The 15,587-nt window shown below is 29.5% G+C and overlaps 1 protein-coding gene across 1 annotated transcript in view; it reads right to left on the bottom strand.

The window, feature by feature from the left end:
• LOC106677411 (ankyrin repeat domain-containing protein 29) overlaps window positions 1-13,546 on the bottom strand; it is a gene marked incomplete at its 5' end in the record, with an annotated part of 65,321 nt that extends 51,775 nt beyond the window's left edge. The window contains 1 exon segment of the mRNA XM_067045597.1: window positions 13,436-13,546. Coding sequence (XP_066901698.1) covers window positions 13,436-13,546 — 111 coding nt within the window.
• Window positions 13,547-15,587: the final 2,041 nt, after the last annotated feature.

The raw sequence follows: 15,587 nt of genomic DNA on the forward strand, positions 1-15,587 counted from the left end.
CGTTGGAACCCAAATCAATCAGATCAGTCTTGACACAGTAATCCCACTTACGCTTCGGTTTACCCTTGGGACGTAGACGTGTTCTCGTCGGTTCAGTGTTTATTAATATTTTAGGGAACCATTCGTTACTAAGTCTTGAAACCTTACACGCTTATCTTATTCACCGCAATTCTATAACTATTTATATTTATATATGTTATATTTAAAGTTCCCTTCATTCTAGGGCCGTATTAAAACTTGGGCATTAAAACTTGACGCCCTACCATAGTTAGAATTAAGTGGTACCCACTAGATAACCTCTTCACCCCTTCTTTTCCCATATGTCAGAAATGAACAGGAAGGGAGTCATAAAAAAATAAATAAAGTTCTCTAATTCGGCTTTGCTCAGCTTTCTAAATTCTCCAGTTAACTCATTCTTCTTAAGTTCGAATATTTTACGTAATACTTTATTTTCAAAAACCTTAAGGCGCTGTTCCTCCCTCAGTGTAAGAGGACACGCTTCCCTTCCGGAAAGAATAGTAGGAAGAATAATAGTATTATAAATTATAACTAAAGTTTTTAGACAAATGCAGCGCTAAAAGCAACTTCGCTTTTATTTCCTCGTTATTTCTACCCTCCCCTCCCCCCCCCCGAGATACCTGAGCAGTAACAGTAGGTTAAAGAGGTGGAATTGTTTAAAAAAAGTAGGAGCCGCGGCAGATAAAGAAACAATCTGGTGCACTTCCTACATCAACGTAAACTATGCTGAATTAAAAAAATAAAAAAAGGAAAAACTTAGAAGGACTCTGAAATTAAATCTCAGGAAATTTATTTATAATTTTATCTTTGAAAGATAGATCTACGAGGCAATGCGGTATAAGAACCTTTTTTAAACAAAAAAACTCTTATGTTGAAGAAAGTGACTTTTAATTACATGAAAATTAAATATATGAGGAGCAGATGGACAGGGGTGCGGTCAGCAAAAAGTAAATATACATAGTTTGACTTTAATTATTGTACTATATGTTTCTTTTTTCTCAAACCCTGCAGTTGCTGGAATACTTTGTCGGATATTTACATTGTCTCCACCGGTTCAATATTTACGAAATAAAAATCTTTTAATCGTTAAAATTTTCATTTACAGTGATCTATTGGTATTTTATTTTAATTATTCACGTACAATGTTCTAGCATAAATGCTAATACGTCAAGATGAATTGATATTTTCCTGCTTCCTGGTGGAGGGAAAAGCAGCCAATAATTAAATAAGGGGTTCGCTATGTCCAAATCTAGCAATACTCCTCATGCAAGTACATTATCAATCGGGTTCAAGTGTAGTGACGAATCGGCCAAGCACTATGAATTATGGTTGTTCGGCGTCGACAGACCGCCTAGAACCTTTCCTTCCCCGAGGCAGACCGCCCATGGACCAAACACCAGGTGGTCTCCTTACCGTCCTGAAAAACTCCATCACGATTCCCGATTAAGATCCATTAGCCCGACAGACCTCAGTTACCTAGGGATAATAATCACTTCAAGATCCAGGGCATGCGGTCTTCCAGGGTGGTCACACTTCCAAGTGCTAACCGTTCTTGTATTCAAATACTCATTACACAAACAGTAAAAAAAAAAAAGTTTAACCCACTTTTTTACTCATGTTCTCAGACCAACAATCGATAGTTTGGATTATTATCTAGGTCAATAAGAAACTAGAAGTGACTAACCAACTATTGTCTCCTAGTCACCACTAGTTACCTAGGGTATCCCTAAGCCAAGGTTCCACGATGTCGGTGATACTGACAACTAACATCGTAAAAACTTTATAGTCACAGTCACAACAGCAGGATTTGTTAGATAGCTGGTTTACCTATCCATTATCTACACATGCGCGAAATCTTGCACATTTATCTGATAGGTCTAAATAGGCCTTTAGTATAACAATTATTTTAACATGGATCTAAGGAAACCTGCTTGGATCAAAATTAACAAACAAGACAATATTAACAACTTAGTTATTTTAATGTTTTATTGTATTTTAAATATAGATTTTATAGTTTACATCTGGTAAAACCGATCCAGAACAATAAGTGAGGTTATACTACAAGGGATGCAAAATTTCATTAAAAATAAATGGAAAAACAATATATTAGTAAGTAAAAAAACATTCTTTTCAGTACAATCTATAAAACTAAACCTATACAAATTTTATTTTATTTATTATTTTTTTCCAAATACTCTTTATTTGAATCAAAAAAAGAAAGAAGAAAACTAAGAACAAATTAATTTTTTGTTATTCATGGGCTTCAAGAAGAGGGTCAAATAATCTAGATGAAAAAATTGAGTAACCTTTTACTCAGTTGATCTCATTCTACAGTTTAAATTGAAAAATGTAATACAAAAGTTTTTACTCTTCGACGCCCACCAGACCCACTGAAACTAATGTAAAATGGAATTCTGCCAGTGGAACAGTAAGATACCTGGGAAATCACCAAGATCGCCGCCTTACCTGGAATCACTATACTAACATCAAACTAACTCAAACCTAAGCAAGGTTACCAATGCTATATCATATCCTAAACAGAAATTCCAAACTAAAACCAGGAACAACTGTTCTTATATTCAAAACAATTCTCAGGCCACCGCTGATGTACGGCTGTGAAGTCTGGGGAGCGGCATACTTCAAGACAAGGAAAACATTATAACCTATTTAAAATGAAGTCCTAAGAATCGCAGTGGATGCTCCTTGGTTTGTAAGAAACAGCCAATTGCATCCGGAATTATAAATGAAGTCAATAAAAAAAAAAAAAACGACCCATGAAGTTCCACTCCCAGTTGCCAGGAGTAGTTAAAGGAGCAGTGACCTACAACTTGGGAAACCCAACTTCAATAAAAAAAAACAAAAAACCCTTTAAATAATCTATGATCTGTATCTGTATAAGTTCTTAGTTAAGTAGCTATTTTCATTATACTATTTATGTTACTTTTTTATGTTCGTATGTCGTAAAATAACAACTCACTTTATAGAATTTAAGTATCTGCATAGTTCTGGAACGATCAGGGTAAAATTTTGCCTATCTGGGTTAATTTAAATATTAGGTTTACTGCAATGGATTTTACGATTTTGATTGAGTAGCGTTATTTAATCTTTGTAAGAACGATGAATTTTTAGAAGCAGATCAAGTAGTGCTTCATTCTGATTTTTTCTATGATAAGAGGATTAGTGTAGTTCATTTAGCTGCTAGATTTAAATTTATTTTTAATTAATTTAAATTTAAAAATTATTAAAATTTAAATTTATTTAACTGCTAAATTCCTTTTTAAAAGGAAACTACTATTAAAAAAATTGAATTTTTTTAAATCAGTTCTTCTATCCCTCTAAACCCTTAGGAGACTCCCCCACCCTGTCTTAAGGAACTCAGTTAAGAATTCCGTCAAATTAATTGTTTTTTCTCAATTGTTACCTAATGTTCTTGAATGAATAAAAAATGTTTTTATTGTAACTGCATTTATTTATGTGTTGGTAATTCAGAAGAAGTTCATACAGATTCCTTTAGAGCTGCAAAGTTCTGATCTTCCATATTAAAAGCATTTTCTAAGCCGAAGGCAGTTGAAACTGATTTTTGTTGCCTTGTTATGCGAATTATGTAATTGAAGTATTTACAAATCTTTGAGTTTATTATTAAACATGCAACTGTTAGAGACCAGCTGGAACAATAAATTTTATTCTTCTCTTTCTAGTATAGTAAACATAAAATATTTTATATCTTATATTCATTAAGTAAAATTTTGAATCATCCATTCTAACAAATTTAGTGCACCTTAAACGGAAAGAACAGTTGTCGATGTTCGCTAAAAGCTGCATAAATCTTTTCCAGATGCTGATTTGGAGTAGTCTCAGAATCTTTTAGGGTTTAATGGCGCTTTGATAGCCTTTTAAGCCTCAGACTTTAGAGCCTTTATAACTTTCACAACGATTAGCATCTTGTTTATATTCTGTAGTGAACGACTTTGGTGTTTGATAGGATGGTTATAGTATTTGTTATTCCTGTCCTACATTATGGCTTAGTAAACACTACTCCACACACTAACTCCAATTACAATAATTCTAAAAAATCTACGTCAAAATAATATTTTAATTTTATTTACGAGGCCACATATGTGCTGGCTTCAGGGAACAGTTGGACAATGAAACTCTCATGGGTGCAATACGCCCACAGGTATCTCGATAAATATTGGTTGACCCAGGTGGGAATCCAAACAACCAATTTGAACTGGATCCTTAGGGACAGGACAAAACGAGCAACGCGGAATGACTGAAGTTTTTAATTGCCGAATAGAGATACACAGGCAGATTAATAGATAATAAATTTCCCGAAATAGACTGAACTATCACCTTTTCCTTTTCCACCACATTTCGTAGGAATTTTATATACTACACAGTGTGGAAGACTGGATGTTAAGCGCGAAAATATTTGAATTCTCAACATTTATAAAATATGAAGGAGATGGTTCGGGGTGTGGTTCAAAATAAAAAAAAAATAGTTCATAGCTATATATTTGCTGACGTTTCACCCTACTTAGCAAGTCTTCATCATAACTTTCAAGTTTGAAAACCGCGAACGATTCAAATTTGAAAATTATAGGCCATTAAACTTCTTCTTTTTAAAAAAAGTTCTGCAATTGGGGGAGGGAGGCGAAAGAAACAGCGCCAAATAAATAGTTGTTAACTATTTTTTGTTCTTTATTGACCGCATTCCCCCACCATTTCTTTCATATTTCATATTGAAATACGGTCAATCATTTGATGGTCTAGCAAAATAGGGCAATATATACATTTGAATAAATCAGGCAACAGAACCCGAAAATACCGAGGCTACGCACTTCTCAGGATTTCATTCGTTACTCAATTTTATTCTCCGTTGCATTTATTACTCTCACAATAAAATGTAAAAAAAAAATTATAGTGATCATCTCGACAATCGCCTTTGCCACAACTACCGTGTCTTGCCTCCTGACACCGATTGGGAAGTTTAAATATTAATTAATAATATTATTTAAGTACATTTTCATTATTTTTTGCTACATACGATCTGTTCTTCATTTTATCATTTCTCTAATAAAGTATATTCATTGAAATTAAACTTTTTCTTTTTACTGGTGGCTGTCAAAAACAAGTTACACAAATGACAAAAAAACTGTTTATTAATATTTTATAATACATTAACTAACAAAATATTATAACAAATTAAATAAATGGAAATTTCTTAATCTTAAAACATATATTTAATTAAAATATAGAAACATTAAGGAGCTAATCCCTCTTATTATTTAACTAAATATTCAATAAAAATAAAATGATTAATTTATGAATTTAATTTACTTATTAAGAAATCAAAGGACTGAACATGAATTGCATATAACATATATTTACAATTAATTATTAATTTTAAAACATTAAATAACAATTATAAATATCTTCTTTATTAATGAATAACCCAGACCACTTTTCTACAATCGATTATATATGGCAACTGAAAATGTTCCGAATATTTTTCTTTTTCCTTGTACAGTGCATCTTCAGTGTTAAGTGAAAAAAATAAATAAATACCGTAATTTGAATTTTTTCGGACTAAATTAGGAAAAATGTAATTTACTAATTATTATAAGTTATGAGTATAATTAAAACATATAAATTATAATAATTATCTGTAAAATATGGATTAATTAATGTAGATAATAATTAATATTAGAGACCCTAATGAGTGCCCTGAATAAGACTCACTTTCAAAACCCATAAAACGCTTTCAATTTGTTTTGAGCTAACTTGTCCCAGCCCGTGTAGCTCCACTTTCACTCCACTAATATCTTGAACCAATCAAAACCACCATTAAGCAATTGCAGGCCCATGTCACTCACAAGGGATATTCATGATCTTTACTTTAGCATGTTAAAGCGTATTAAATGGAAAAAAAGTTGAGTTAAATGGAGAAATATTTCCTTCTTTTACCATGTTAAAACGATATAACAAATAACATGATTGAGAGCATGTTACTGAGTCTGTTAAATGGAGAATGACGCCATGCAACAGACCAGCTGAGCTCTACACCATTTTGCTTGTTGTGTTAGGTTACTTAGTTAGGCTCGTAGTTTGTGTTTTGACCGTCTTAGTATTGTTTTGGACGTTTTAAAACAAGACTATCAGTAGTAAAACATTCAGATTTCTACTTTTCACTTACATTAGGCGTATTGTAATCAATTACTATAATCAAAATCTACGTTTAAACAATAACAAGAAGTTTTTGAAGGAAAGGTTACTAAATAGGTTGCTCAGAAAATCAGCTATGAGTTCTCATGTATTCAATATTTAACATGACTTTTAATAGGGGTGCTCACAATCCTATACTTATAATATTTAACATAGTAATACATTTTACATTTAAAACAATATCATGAATACCATTAAAACACTTACTTTTGGGTCATCAAAAATATAAACATGCTATCACCATTATCAAAAATTAACAAACTAGTTTAAAATATTATTTTATTTAATATTTGAAAAGCAACAAGCTTAAAATATATAAATGTACAGACGTACTCACTGAATATTAAACCAATCATAATTTCTTTTTCTAGAAAAATTTTACCCTTTTATAAGTTATCTATTTTTTTTAACATCAGAACAACGCCTCGGGCAGTTTGCTAATTATAGCGTTCATTGTTTTGCTAAAATCATAAGATGGACAAACGCTTTGCTTGAATAGTAGCACATCTCACGAAAAAAAAAAAAAGGTTTTGATTTATTTTTTAATTGGATATATTCCAAAGTTAATAACGTGATCTGAGGTTTCTTCCTCTACTTGTGTCCTGCGATAGACTGTCTAAAGCTTGTAATGTTATCGCCAAGTAATCTCAGTATACGGCAAAAACTATTGACTATATCACACACTGAATAAAGCAAATTTTTTTTGTTAGATGTGCCACTATTCAAGCAAAGCAGTGAGCGATACGACACCCCGGATTAAAATTATCTTTCATATTAAAATCTTAAATATAAGTTGTTGTTTTTTTAATTATCTGTACTATCTTATTTTTAATCATGCACAGAAAAAATCTACAAAAGAAAGAAATTATAAAAAATAGGTGTTATGTTTGAATTTTAGATAATTATGGCAAATATGATAATACTTATGATTAAAAAACAAGATTTTTTCAAAACTTATAATACAGATTCGAATATGAAAGATGATTTTAATCTGGACTAACATATAATATAAGAAATCAATGAACTGGCTCATTCATTTAACACATTGTTTTATTTGATACTAAACAAGTAATAAATCTTTGTAAAAAATAAAATTATATATAATAAAATTAATTACACATGAAGTGCCAATAGACTCACACATGCAAGAAGCCGCCTGAGAAAACTAACCGACTGAAAAGAAGCTAAATGAGGGAGAGTCTTTTCGACAAGTTCGGAGATAATTACATCACGAAACAGGGAGGTTGCGATAAATACTGACCTTTCTCACGCCTGACATTTTACTTCGCTAACACCTTTTTAGTCAGATATCATTGATTTCTTAAGTTTTTATTTTATTTAAATTTTAAGGTGATTAAAATAAAAATTATTACAGCAATCAGTTTTCCAATTTACCTAAATTACAATTAAAACAATTAATTAAGAAATACAGTGAATATTTTTTTTTAATTTTTAGATAATCGACTAAGAAGAGCAATGGATTCAGTATATGTTAGTTAAAATTAGAAAATAAAATTATATATTATTAATCACAAATTACAGTAATATAAAAGTTGTATGGTTAAAAAATCTAAATGACATTCAGTGTTGAAATAACTTAAGTTTCATAGTGTTATGTAATCAGTGAAGAATTAATCTGAAAATTTTGAGCTGGAAATATGCACCGCGTTGCTTAGGAGATGAATATGGTTAAAGAAATAAACCGCATATATTTTATATTCTATTATAAACAACATGAGATTCGTATTATAGAACTTGGTGTACCTGACATGTATGTTTGTTAGTATAAGTTCTAGAGAGCAATAAATTAAATAAAACTCTCAATACCGAATCATAATCATGAGAAATAGTTGACCGTGGATAGAAATAAGAAAAAAAAATTAAAACAGTAATCCCCTCCTTTTCTTAATTTTCCTTACCCACGTTATTAGTTATGTTCACTACTATACATTATTATTGTTGTTTTCAATTTTTTTTTCTATTCATTTCTTTTGTTAAATATTATGGTTACATATCTCATTTGTCACAAATATTTTCTTTCTCTCAATTTTATTTTTTCTTTCCATAATTTTAATTTTTAAATCTATAATAGACTAAAATATTCATATTTCATTGCATTATATAACTTCTAATTTTTATTTTATTTCCTTAAGTATGTTATTTAACCAACTTTTTCAATTCTCAATGTATATATTTTATTTTCCACTTCTTTTATCACTTTAATTTTATTAATTCCATTCTGTACACTTATTTACTTTATGTCATTCTGTTTATATTTTATTTTCTGTATGTATAGAGCGATTGGTGATGTCGGCATCGAACATTTGGGTTTGCGAAAGCTTTATTTTTTTATTAGAAATTAAGTAGTATAATTTATCCAAAATAAAAATCCGACTAAGCATTTAATATTATAATTACCACTAAAGGACAACAGAAGCTAAAGAAAAAACAAGGTTATTATTATTTTCAGACACTATCATGGTAAAAACTATTTATCACCATTGGCTGCCAAATTAACATAGTAATGAAGACCTATTAGAGAACTTGTAAACAACAACAGGTCATTAAATGGAAATTATATCACCTAAATCAACAAAATGTCAAGTCCAGCATTTAAAAAAAAAAATAAAACGCAAGTCAAATGAGAAATACATAATATTGATAAGGCTAAAAATTTACGTAAGTTATATAAATTTTTATTGAGTTATAAATTCCTCAGCAGGTTTATTTCAGACTATGGTTCAAATTCCGAAAGATGCACAACTTATTATTTTCTTAAAAGAAAGCAGAGTGCCTGAGAATAGTCAGCGAATAAACAAGGTGACTGGAGCATAATGCAGATCATTATAAAGGATAACGAACCGCGAACGAAATGTCTGAAGAGGACAATACTACGATACTTTTCTTTTTTTAATTTAGACAATATTAAAACGTATGATTGAAGCTTGGTTTAAAAAAAAAATTACATTAGGAAGTTCAAGAATGAAAAAATGGGCAGTAAAATTACGTAAATCGAATGGTAAAAGAAATAGGTACCTATAAACCATGTCTTAACAACCAAACAGCTACCAACATCTGACAAATTATTGTGCACAGTGCAACGAACCCTAGGATATGTGGGAGGGTTTCCTTCCCACAGCCTTCAGCGAAGTTAGAGGAAAATTATTAAGTAATTGCTGGGAGATCTCGGATGAAGGATGATTCAGGAGTTAGCCAAGTCTATGGGAACATCACAAACGTGTGTCTAGGCTCATTCAGTGGGTAACGGGAGTCAACAACAATAAGAAATCGTCTTGTAATAGTCATCCTATCAATTAGCAATTACCTATAGCAAAACGTTGCTATGCTTCAACAAGTTCTGATTTTATAATTTCAAACAAATGGCATAAGTAATTATTCAGTTGTCTTCAGGAATATGATGGGTTCAGATAAAATAGGAACAATGAAAATCCTTAGAGTAATCTAGAACTGAAGTCGTGTCGTAACTGAACATAGGTAGAGCGACGGGCGACGGCGATGGTCGCTTGATCGGACTAAGAATAAAATGGTACGGTACGCGTATCACACAACATTCAATTACTATAAAAATTAAGATTTTATGATTTCTCAAGATAAAAATAACGAATATCAATTTTGTTTTTGACAAGAATACAGGAGTTTTATACATGATAACAGAGCTCTGTTACATAATTGTGATCAGAAGAGATCAAACAGTCTCGGATTTTTTAAATTCGAATTCCTTGAATTGTCTTTAATATTTCCTTCTCACTTCTTTAGTTATTTATCTTATTTTTAAATCTATATTTTATCATTGCTAAAAACAAGAACTAGTTATCTATTAAAAAAAAATATAGGTACTTCAGAAGAATTTTTGTTTTTTAATTTAAGCTATGCATTCAACGAGTAAGCTACCATAACCGTGCTACGGCCTATATTCGGATTCAAATATCCAGTCGATGCTTTAAAGAGTAAGGAACTCTGATCATTCGACAAATAAACTTCTCACAGAAAGATAAGACAGGTAAGTAAGGACTTTAAAATTTAATTTCCAAGAGTCAAGATATTAATTATTAGGAATATTGAATGCTTCGTAAAATCCTCAATGCTCCTTATTTTGTTACTAATAAAACCATACATAAAGACCTAAATGTTCCCTATGTAACCGATCTAGCCCGAACCCGATATTATTCCTTCCATAATAAACTCCCTAACCACCCAAACCCACTAATTTCTAACCTTGCTTTGCTTCCTCTTCCATTCCTGGCAATCCTCCGAGGCGCCTGAAAAGAAGATGGCCTCGTGACCTTATATTGTAAAATGTTTTTAGAGTTCTACTACTGGGTAGTTTCTCTACATGCTGTATCATATCATTATCATAATGTCATTATGATCAAATTTGCTTGTATTTTTTATACAGTTGTAAATATCAATAAATAAATAAAAAAAAAAAAGTTGTCATTACGAAGCCCTGCAAAATGGGTCATAACGCTGGCTAACAATAAATAGTTTTCTTTTACTATGTCGATACCTTTATTGACCAACAACCGGACTATTTTCTTAAAATGTACTTCATGTGGTAAACTATCTTCTTCCAAAAAAATATATGTAAATAAAATTAAAAAAAAAAATATTCGATAATAGTAATCAATTTGAATATATATATAAAATTGATATATATCGTACAATCGTTTTTAGGGTAATAAAATATCTCCGGAATGTGAGGGCTATTATCGTTTAGTAAAGGTGCTAAATGCTTTGGTAATCCAGTGTCTATCAAATGCCTGTAATCTATTAATATGTGCTTTACAGTTAATGGTACGTTACATTGTCTACATGCTGGTATAGATGTTCTTGACAGTAAGTATTCAAAAGTATTGGTTAGGAAATTGCGTCGTGTGTGTGGTAAAAGGGTTTAGGCTTTATTACATTACGCTACAACCCAACGGAGCAATAACCGCATAATGAAAAGCTTGCGAAGGGACCTGTCCGTAATCATGGTCCTCACAAACCCTATGAAGCTTAAATTCTTAATGGTGGTTCTTCGTCCTTCATACGTATAATCTCCCTTAATAAAAAATAATAATAATAATAATTTTATAAAATAAAAGTTTATTATAAAAATCGAGCACTTAAGCAGTAACAAAAAAACTTCTAATTTTAGCAACAGTTTGTTTTATTACCAGATACATTGAGAGATTATACTATTTTAAGTTAGTTTGAAAATTTTTAAAGAAGAAATTTAAACAATAAAAATAAGTAAAAATAATTAGATGAAATAACTAGAAAGTTCTTTTTTTATATTTTAGTGAGCAACTTTCATCATAATAAAATAGTTTTCATTAAATAAAAAGATTTATAATTACATCCAAAATAAATATTAAATTATATATTAATATATAAAAATATTAAATTTTCTTTATTTTCTACACTGTTTACTTTAAAAGTATTTTCAAATATAATGTACTTAACTGTCATCCCCACGCCTCCCAATACAAACGGTTCACTCTGACTTTGACTTCTGTCTTAACATGTATGAATTATGTCTCGTTCATTTTCTTCCTTTATTCTTATCCCCCTTTTTCCATCTCTTAGTTTGTACTTTCTTTTATATTTCTTCTTTGTATCAGTTACTATTTCCGTTATCAGTTATTTATAACCTTTTATTTTTCTTATTTAATTTCTACGTTTCATTGTATACCATTGTAATTTTCCATTTACTTTTTACTTATGTTAAGTGTTTGTATCTTTTTTAGCTCTGATGAAGCCCAGCAACGCAGGGCGAAACGTTGTGTTTAATTAAAGTAGTCATTACTATTTGAGTTCTATTTGACCGTACCAGGACCATATTCCCTTTATTACTACAAACGGTCAATCAGCGAACTTCCAGCAAAATAAATATTGTATTTATATTTAATTAATTTTTTTAAATAAGAACTGTAGTTATTTGTTATTATTTTAGCTGAATAAACACTATATTTTAAGAAGACATATTTTCAGATCATACAATGTTTCTTTGCACAACTTGAGAATGATATCTGCTAATTTTGTAACAGAACTTAAATTACTAACCTTTTCAAACTACTGTCTCTAGAAGAGTTACTCAAATAACTTATAATAATGTTACTAAAATTAAATATTTATTTCTTAACACCTTTTTAAGAAATATTTAAATTTCTATTCTATTAAACATTTATTTCTTAACACCTTTTTAAGAAATATTTAAATTTCTATTCTAAGTCTTTACAAATTTTAATTATAAAAAAACATATAAGGTAAATATTCAAGTCATTTTTAATTTAAAACAAAATTAAGATAAAAATTAATTAAAAATAACATTTTATTTTATAAAATATTATATTCATAAATGAGTAATAAGGCTGGGTTAATAAAAAACTATCACAAGTGGTTAAACAAATAATTAACAAACGGATATATATCTTGGTTATTTTCTCATAAACTATCCTTCTACTGGAACATTGTAAATACCCTTTCGAAAGACAATTAAATTCCGTACAAGATAAAGTGCAGCATACTAGACTTAAACTGTGGACGATTTCTGTCCAATAAGTTTATTTTTTTATAAGTAATTATAGGTCCTTTTGTTTTCCACTTAAATTTCCGATCACATTTAGTATATCACATGTTTATTGAACAGCTATATACTAATATAAATCAAATTTAAGGAGAGTTCTATGGCGTAGCCTTAGGCTATAGATAGACTATAACACCTTAGCTGGACTGATATCAACACTTTACCGCGACGCATACTTAGTTTTACATAAAAATTTAATAATATTTTTTATTAGAGATTACTTTTCATACGTTTATGAACATGGATTACCATATCGATGGCCAAGGATGAAAATCTCAAAAAACTAAATAAAAATAAATTGTATCCATTATTAGATGGATAAGTTCGTTTCTCACAACATTTGATTGTCAAATAAAAATAATCTTGCTCATGCTGCGCGCTCTATCGATGAAGAATCAATAGTATCAAAGTATCTTTCTTAGTAGCCATATTGATTGTATAAAAGTTGTTTGTTTTTTGTGAGATAAAAGGTTCTCATTCTATGCCATCGATATCTTAAATAAAAACAATGCACATTGTTTAAATATTTTTTGTAATACTAAGATTACTACTTCAAATATTTGGAAAAAAAAATTTGTTAAAATAAATATAACTACTTACCCTATCAGAACAATCCACGTGGACCTTGCCGCTGTCTAGCAGCCTCCTGATCACACCCAAGTCACCGTTAACAGCGGCCAAGTGCAACTTCACGTCCGAGGGGGTCTCTTTCTATAAAGAAAAACATATAATATAATGTATTAAAATTATTTTAGACTATATAAATTTATATTTTTTTAATAAATATTATCTATAAAGTGCTATAAGTAGAACGATTACAAGACAATAAATGCATACAAACGAATGTTGATCCTCATGAATTAAAAATCATAACAATTTTCTAGGAAAAAAAGACAATTGTGTCATTAATAATAAGTAATTGTTGTATTGATAATAAAATAAATATGTACGTCATATATCTCGTTTCTTTATTTTTTTTTTTTTAAATTAATTCCGTTTCATAGTAATTGACCTTTCGTTTGATAATTCAGCAATTGTTCAAAACATTTGTACTTTCTTTTGATTCATCATGAATATTTGAGTTGTTTTTTCTTATTTCCTTTTTTATTTAATAAAAAATATGTTCATCATCAGTAATTAACCTTTATATTTTAAATTTTCTTAATTTCTACCAAAAGAATTTTTCTAATATATTGTATTTTTAGTTAGTTATATTTTAAATCGCTGTGCTACTAACTCCCAGAACTCGGGTACGGATTTGGCAGAGGCAAATTATTATTTATTCAGTTACTGTAGCTGTCAGTCAACCCTGTGGGTTCGGGAGTCTTCTGAAGGGCTCTATAAAAAGCAATTGAATTCTCTTAATTGAGAAAAAAAATCTGGCAGTTGAGCATAATGTGAACAAGTGCTTAAACGTACAAAACCCCTAACCCTTCATGGTTTGCAGTGTAACAATTATATAGATTTCTTGATTTTAAATAGTATTATTTGAATGTCTTTGTATATTTGAAACTTACATTGAGTTGTTATTTAATTATATCGCAATTATTTTATTTTGTACACTAAGATTTTTTATTCCTAATTTTGTCTTTACTTTAAAGTGTTTTTTTTTCTTATGTTGTATTCACATATTGTTAGTTATTTTATTTACAAGACCAACCCTCACTGTATGTGCTACACCGTTATGTTATAATAATCTAAGCTGTCACAGGTGAATAAATAAATAAAAAAAAACATTAACAACCTAAAAATAAATTGTAATAAATTTAAAAAAAAAATCCAACCTTTTTTTTTTTTTTTTTTTTTTTCGAAATTTTCTCTTCTACATTGCATAGGCTCCGGAAACTACTCACTATGGCTAACTGAAAAAGTACAATATGAATGGACCAATGTTGGATTTGAATTTCTAAACTGTGCAGTTCGTCATCGTAGTATTAAGTTGCATCCCACGCATGAAAAAGTATTTCAGAGTATGATCTAACGTAAGCTCCAAAAGAGTCATCAATGCATTAGCTATACAATGAGTAACCAGCTGAATAACTAAGGATTATTATATATTATTATACTTAAAAGTATAATTGAGAAAAATTATGAGTAATGCATTTTATTACCAAATTTTATATAATTTAAATTTAATAATCCTTTTACTGGAAGAGTCTTATGGAATTAAAAAGGATTTAGTGAATGACATAAATTCTTCCTTGTTAATTTTTGATTTTATTGTTCATCTTTGTGATAATAGAGGTAGGAGAAAATTATTTTATAGTCTATATGGTTGTTATCAGACTGGAAGATAACCTTCAGAAAGGTAATTATTCTCCTAAAATGTATGACCATTAGCAATTTTTACTCATTAAATGACATTAATATTGTAATATATTAGCAAGAATGACAAATAGGAGAAAATTATATGTAATATATAGGTTTTGTTAACAAGTAAATAATTTATAAATAGTTCTTTGAGTGTATATGATATATGAGTGTTGTTGTAAGCACATGTTTATGGTTTTGTTGAATTAGTTTTTTAGCAGCCTGAAGATGGGGGAAATCTCACGAAACGTTGCTGATGATATGAAATAAACTATTGTGTTTTAATAAGGAAGAATGTATCTCATTCACTAAATCCTTTTTAATTTATATAATTTAATATAATTCTACTTTAGAAAATATTCCTATCTAATGCAAAGTATCAATGTCGGTTTCATTTATCAAGTTTAATTTGATTTAAAATAATTTCGTTAAGCATATATAC

Source organism: Halyomorpha halys, unplaced genomic scaffold (genome assembly GCF_000696795.3).
Source record: "Halyomorpha halys isolate HHAL.00 unplaced genomic scaffold, Hhal_1.1 Scaffold98.1, whole genome shotgun sequence".
Lineage (NCBI taxonomy): Eukaryota > Metazoa > Arthropoda > Insecta > Hemiptera > Pentatomidae > Halyomorpha > Halyomorpha halys.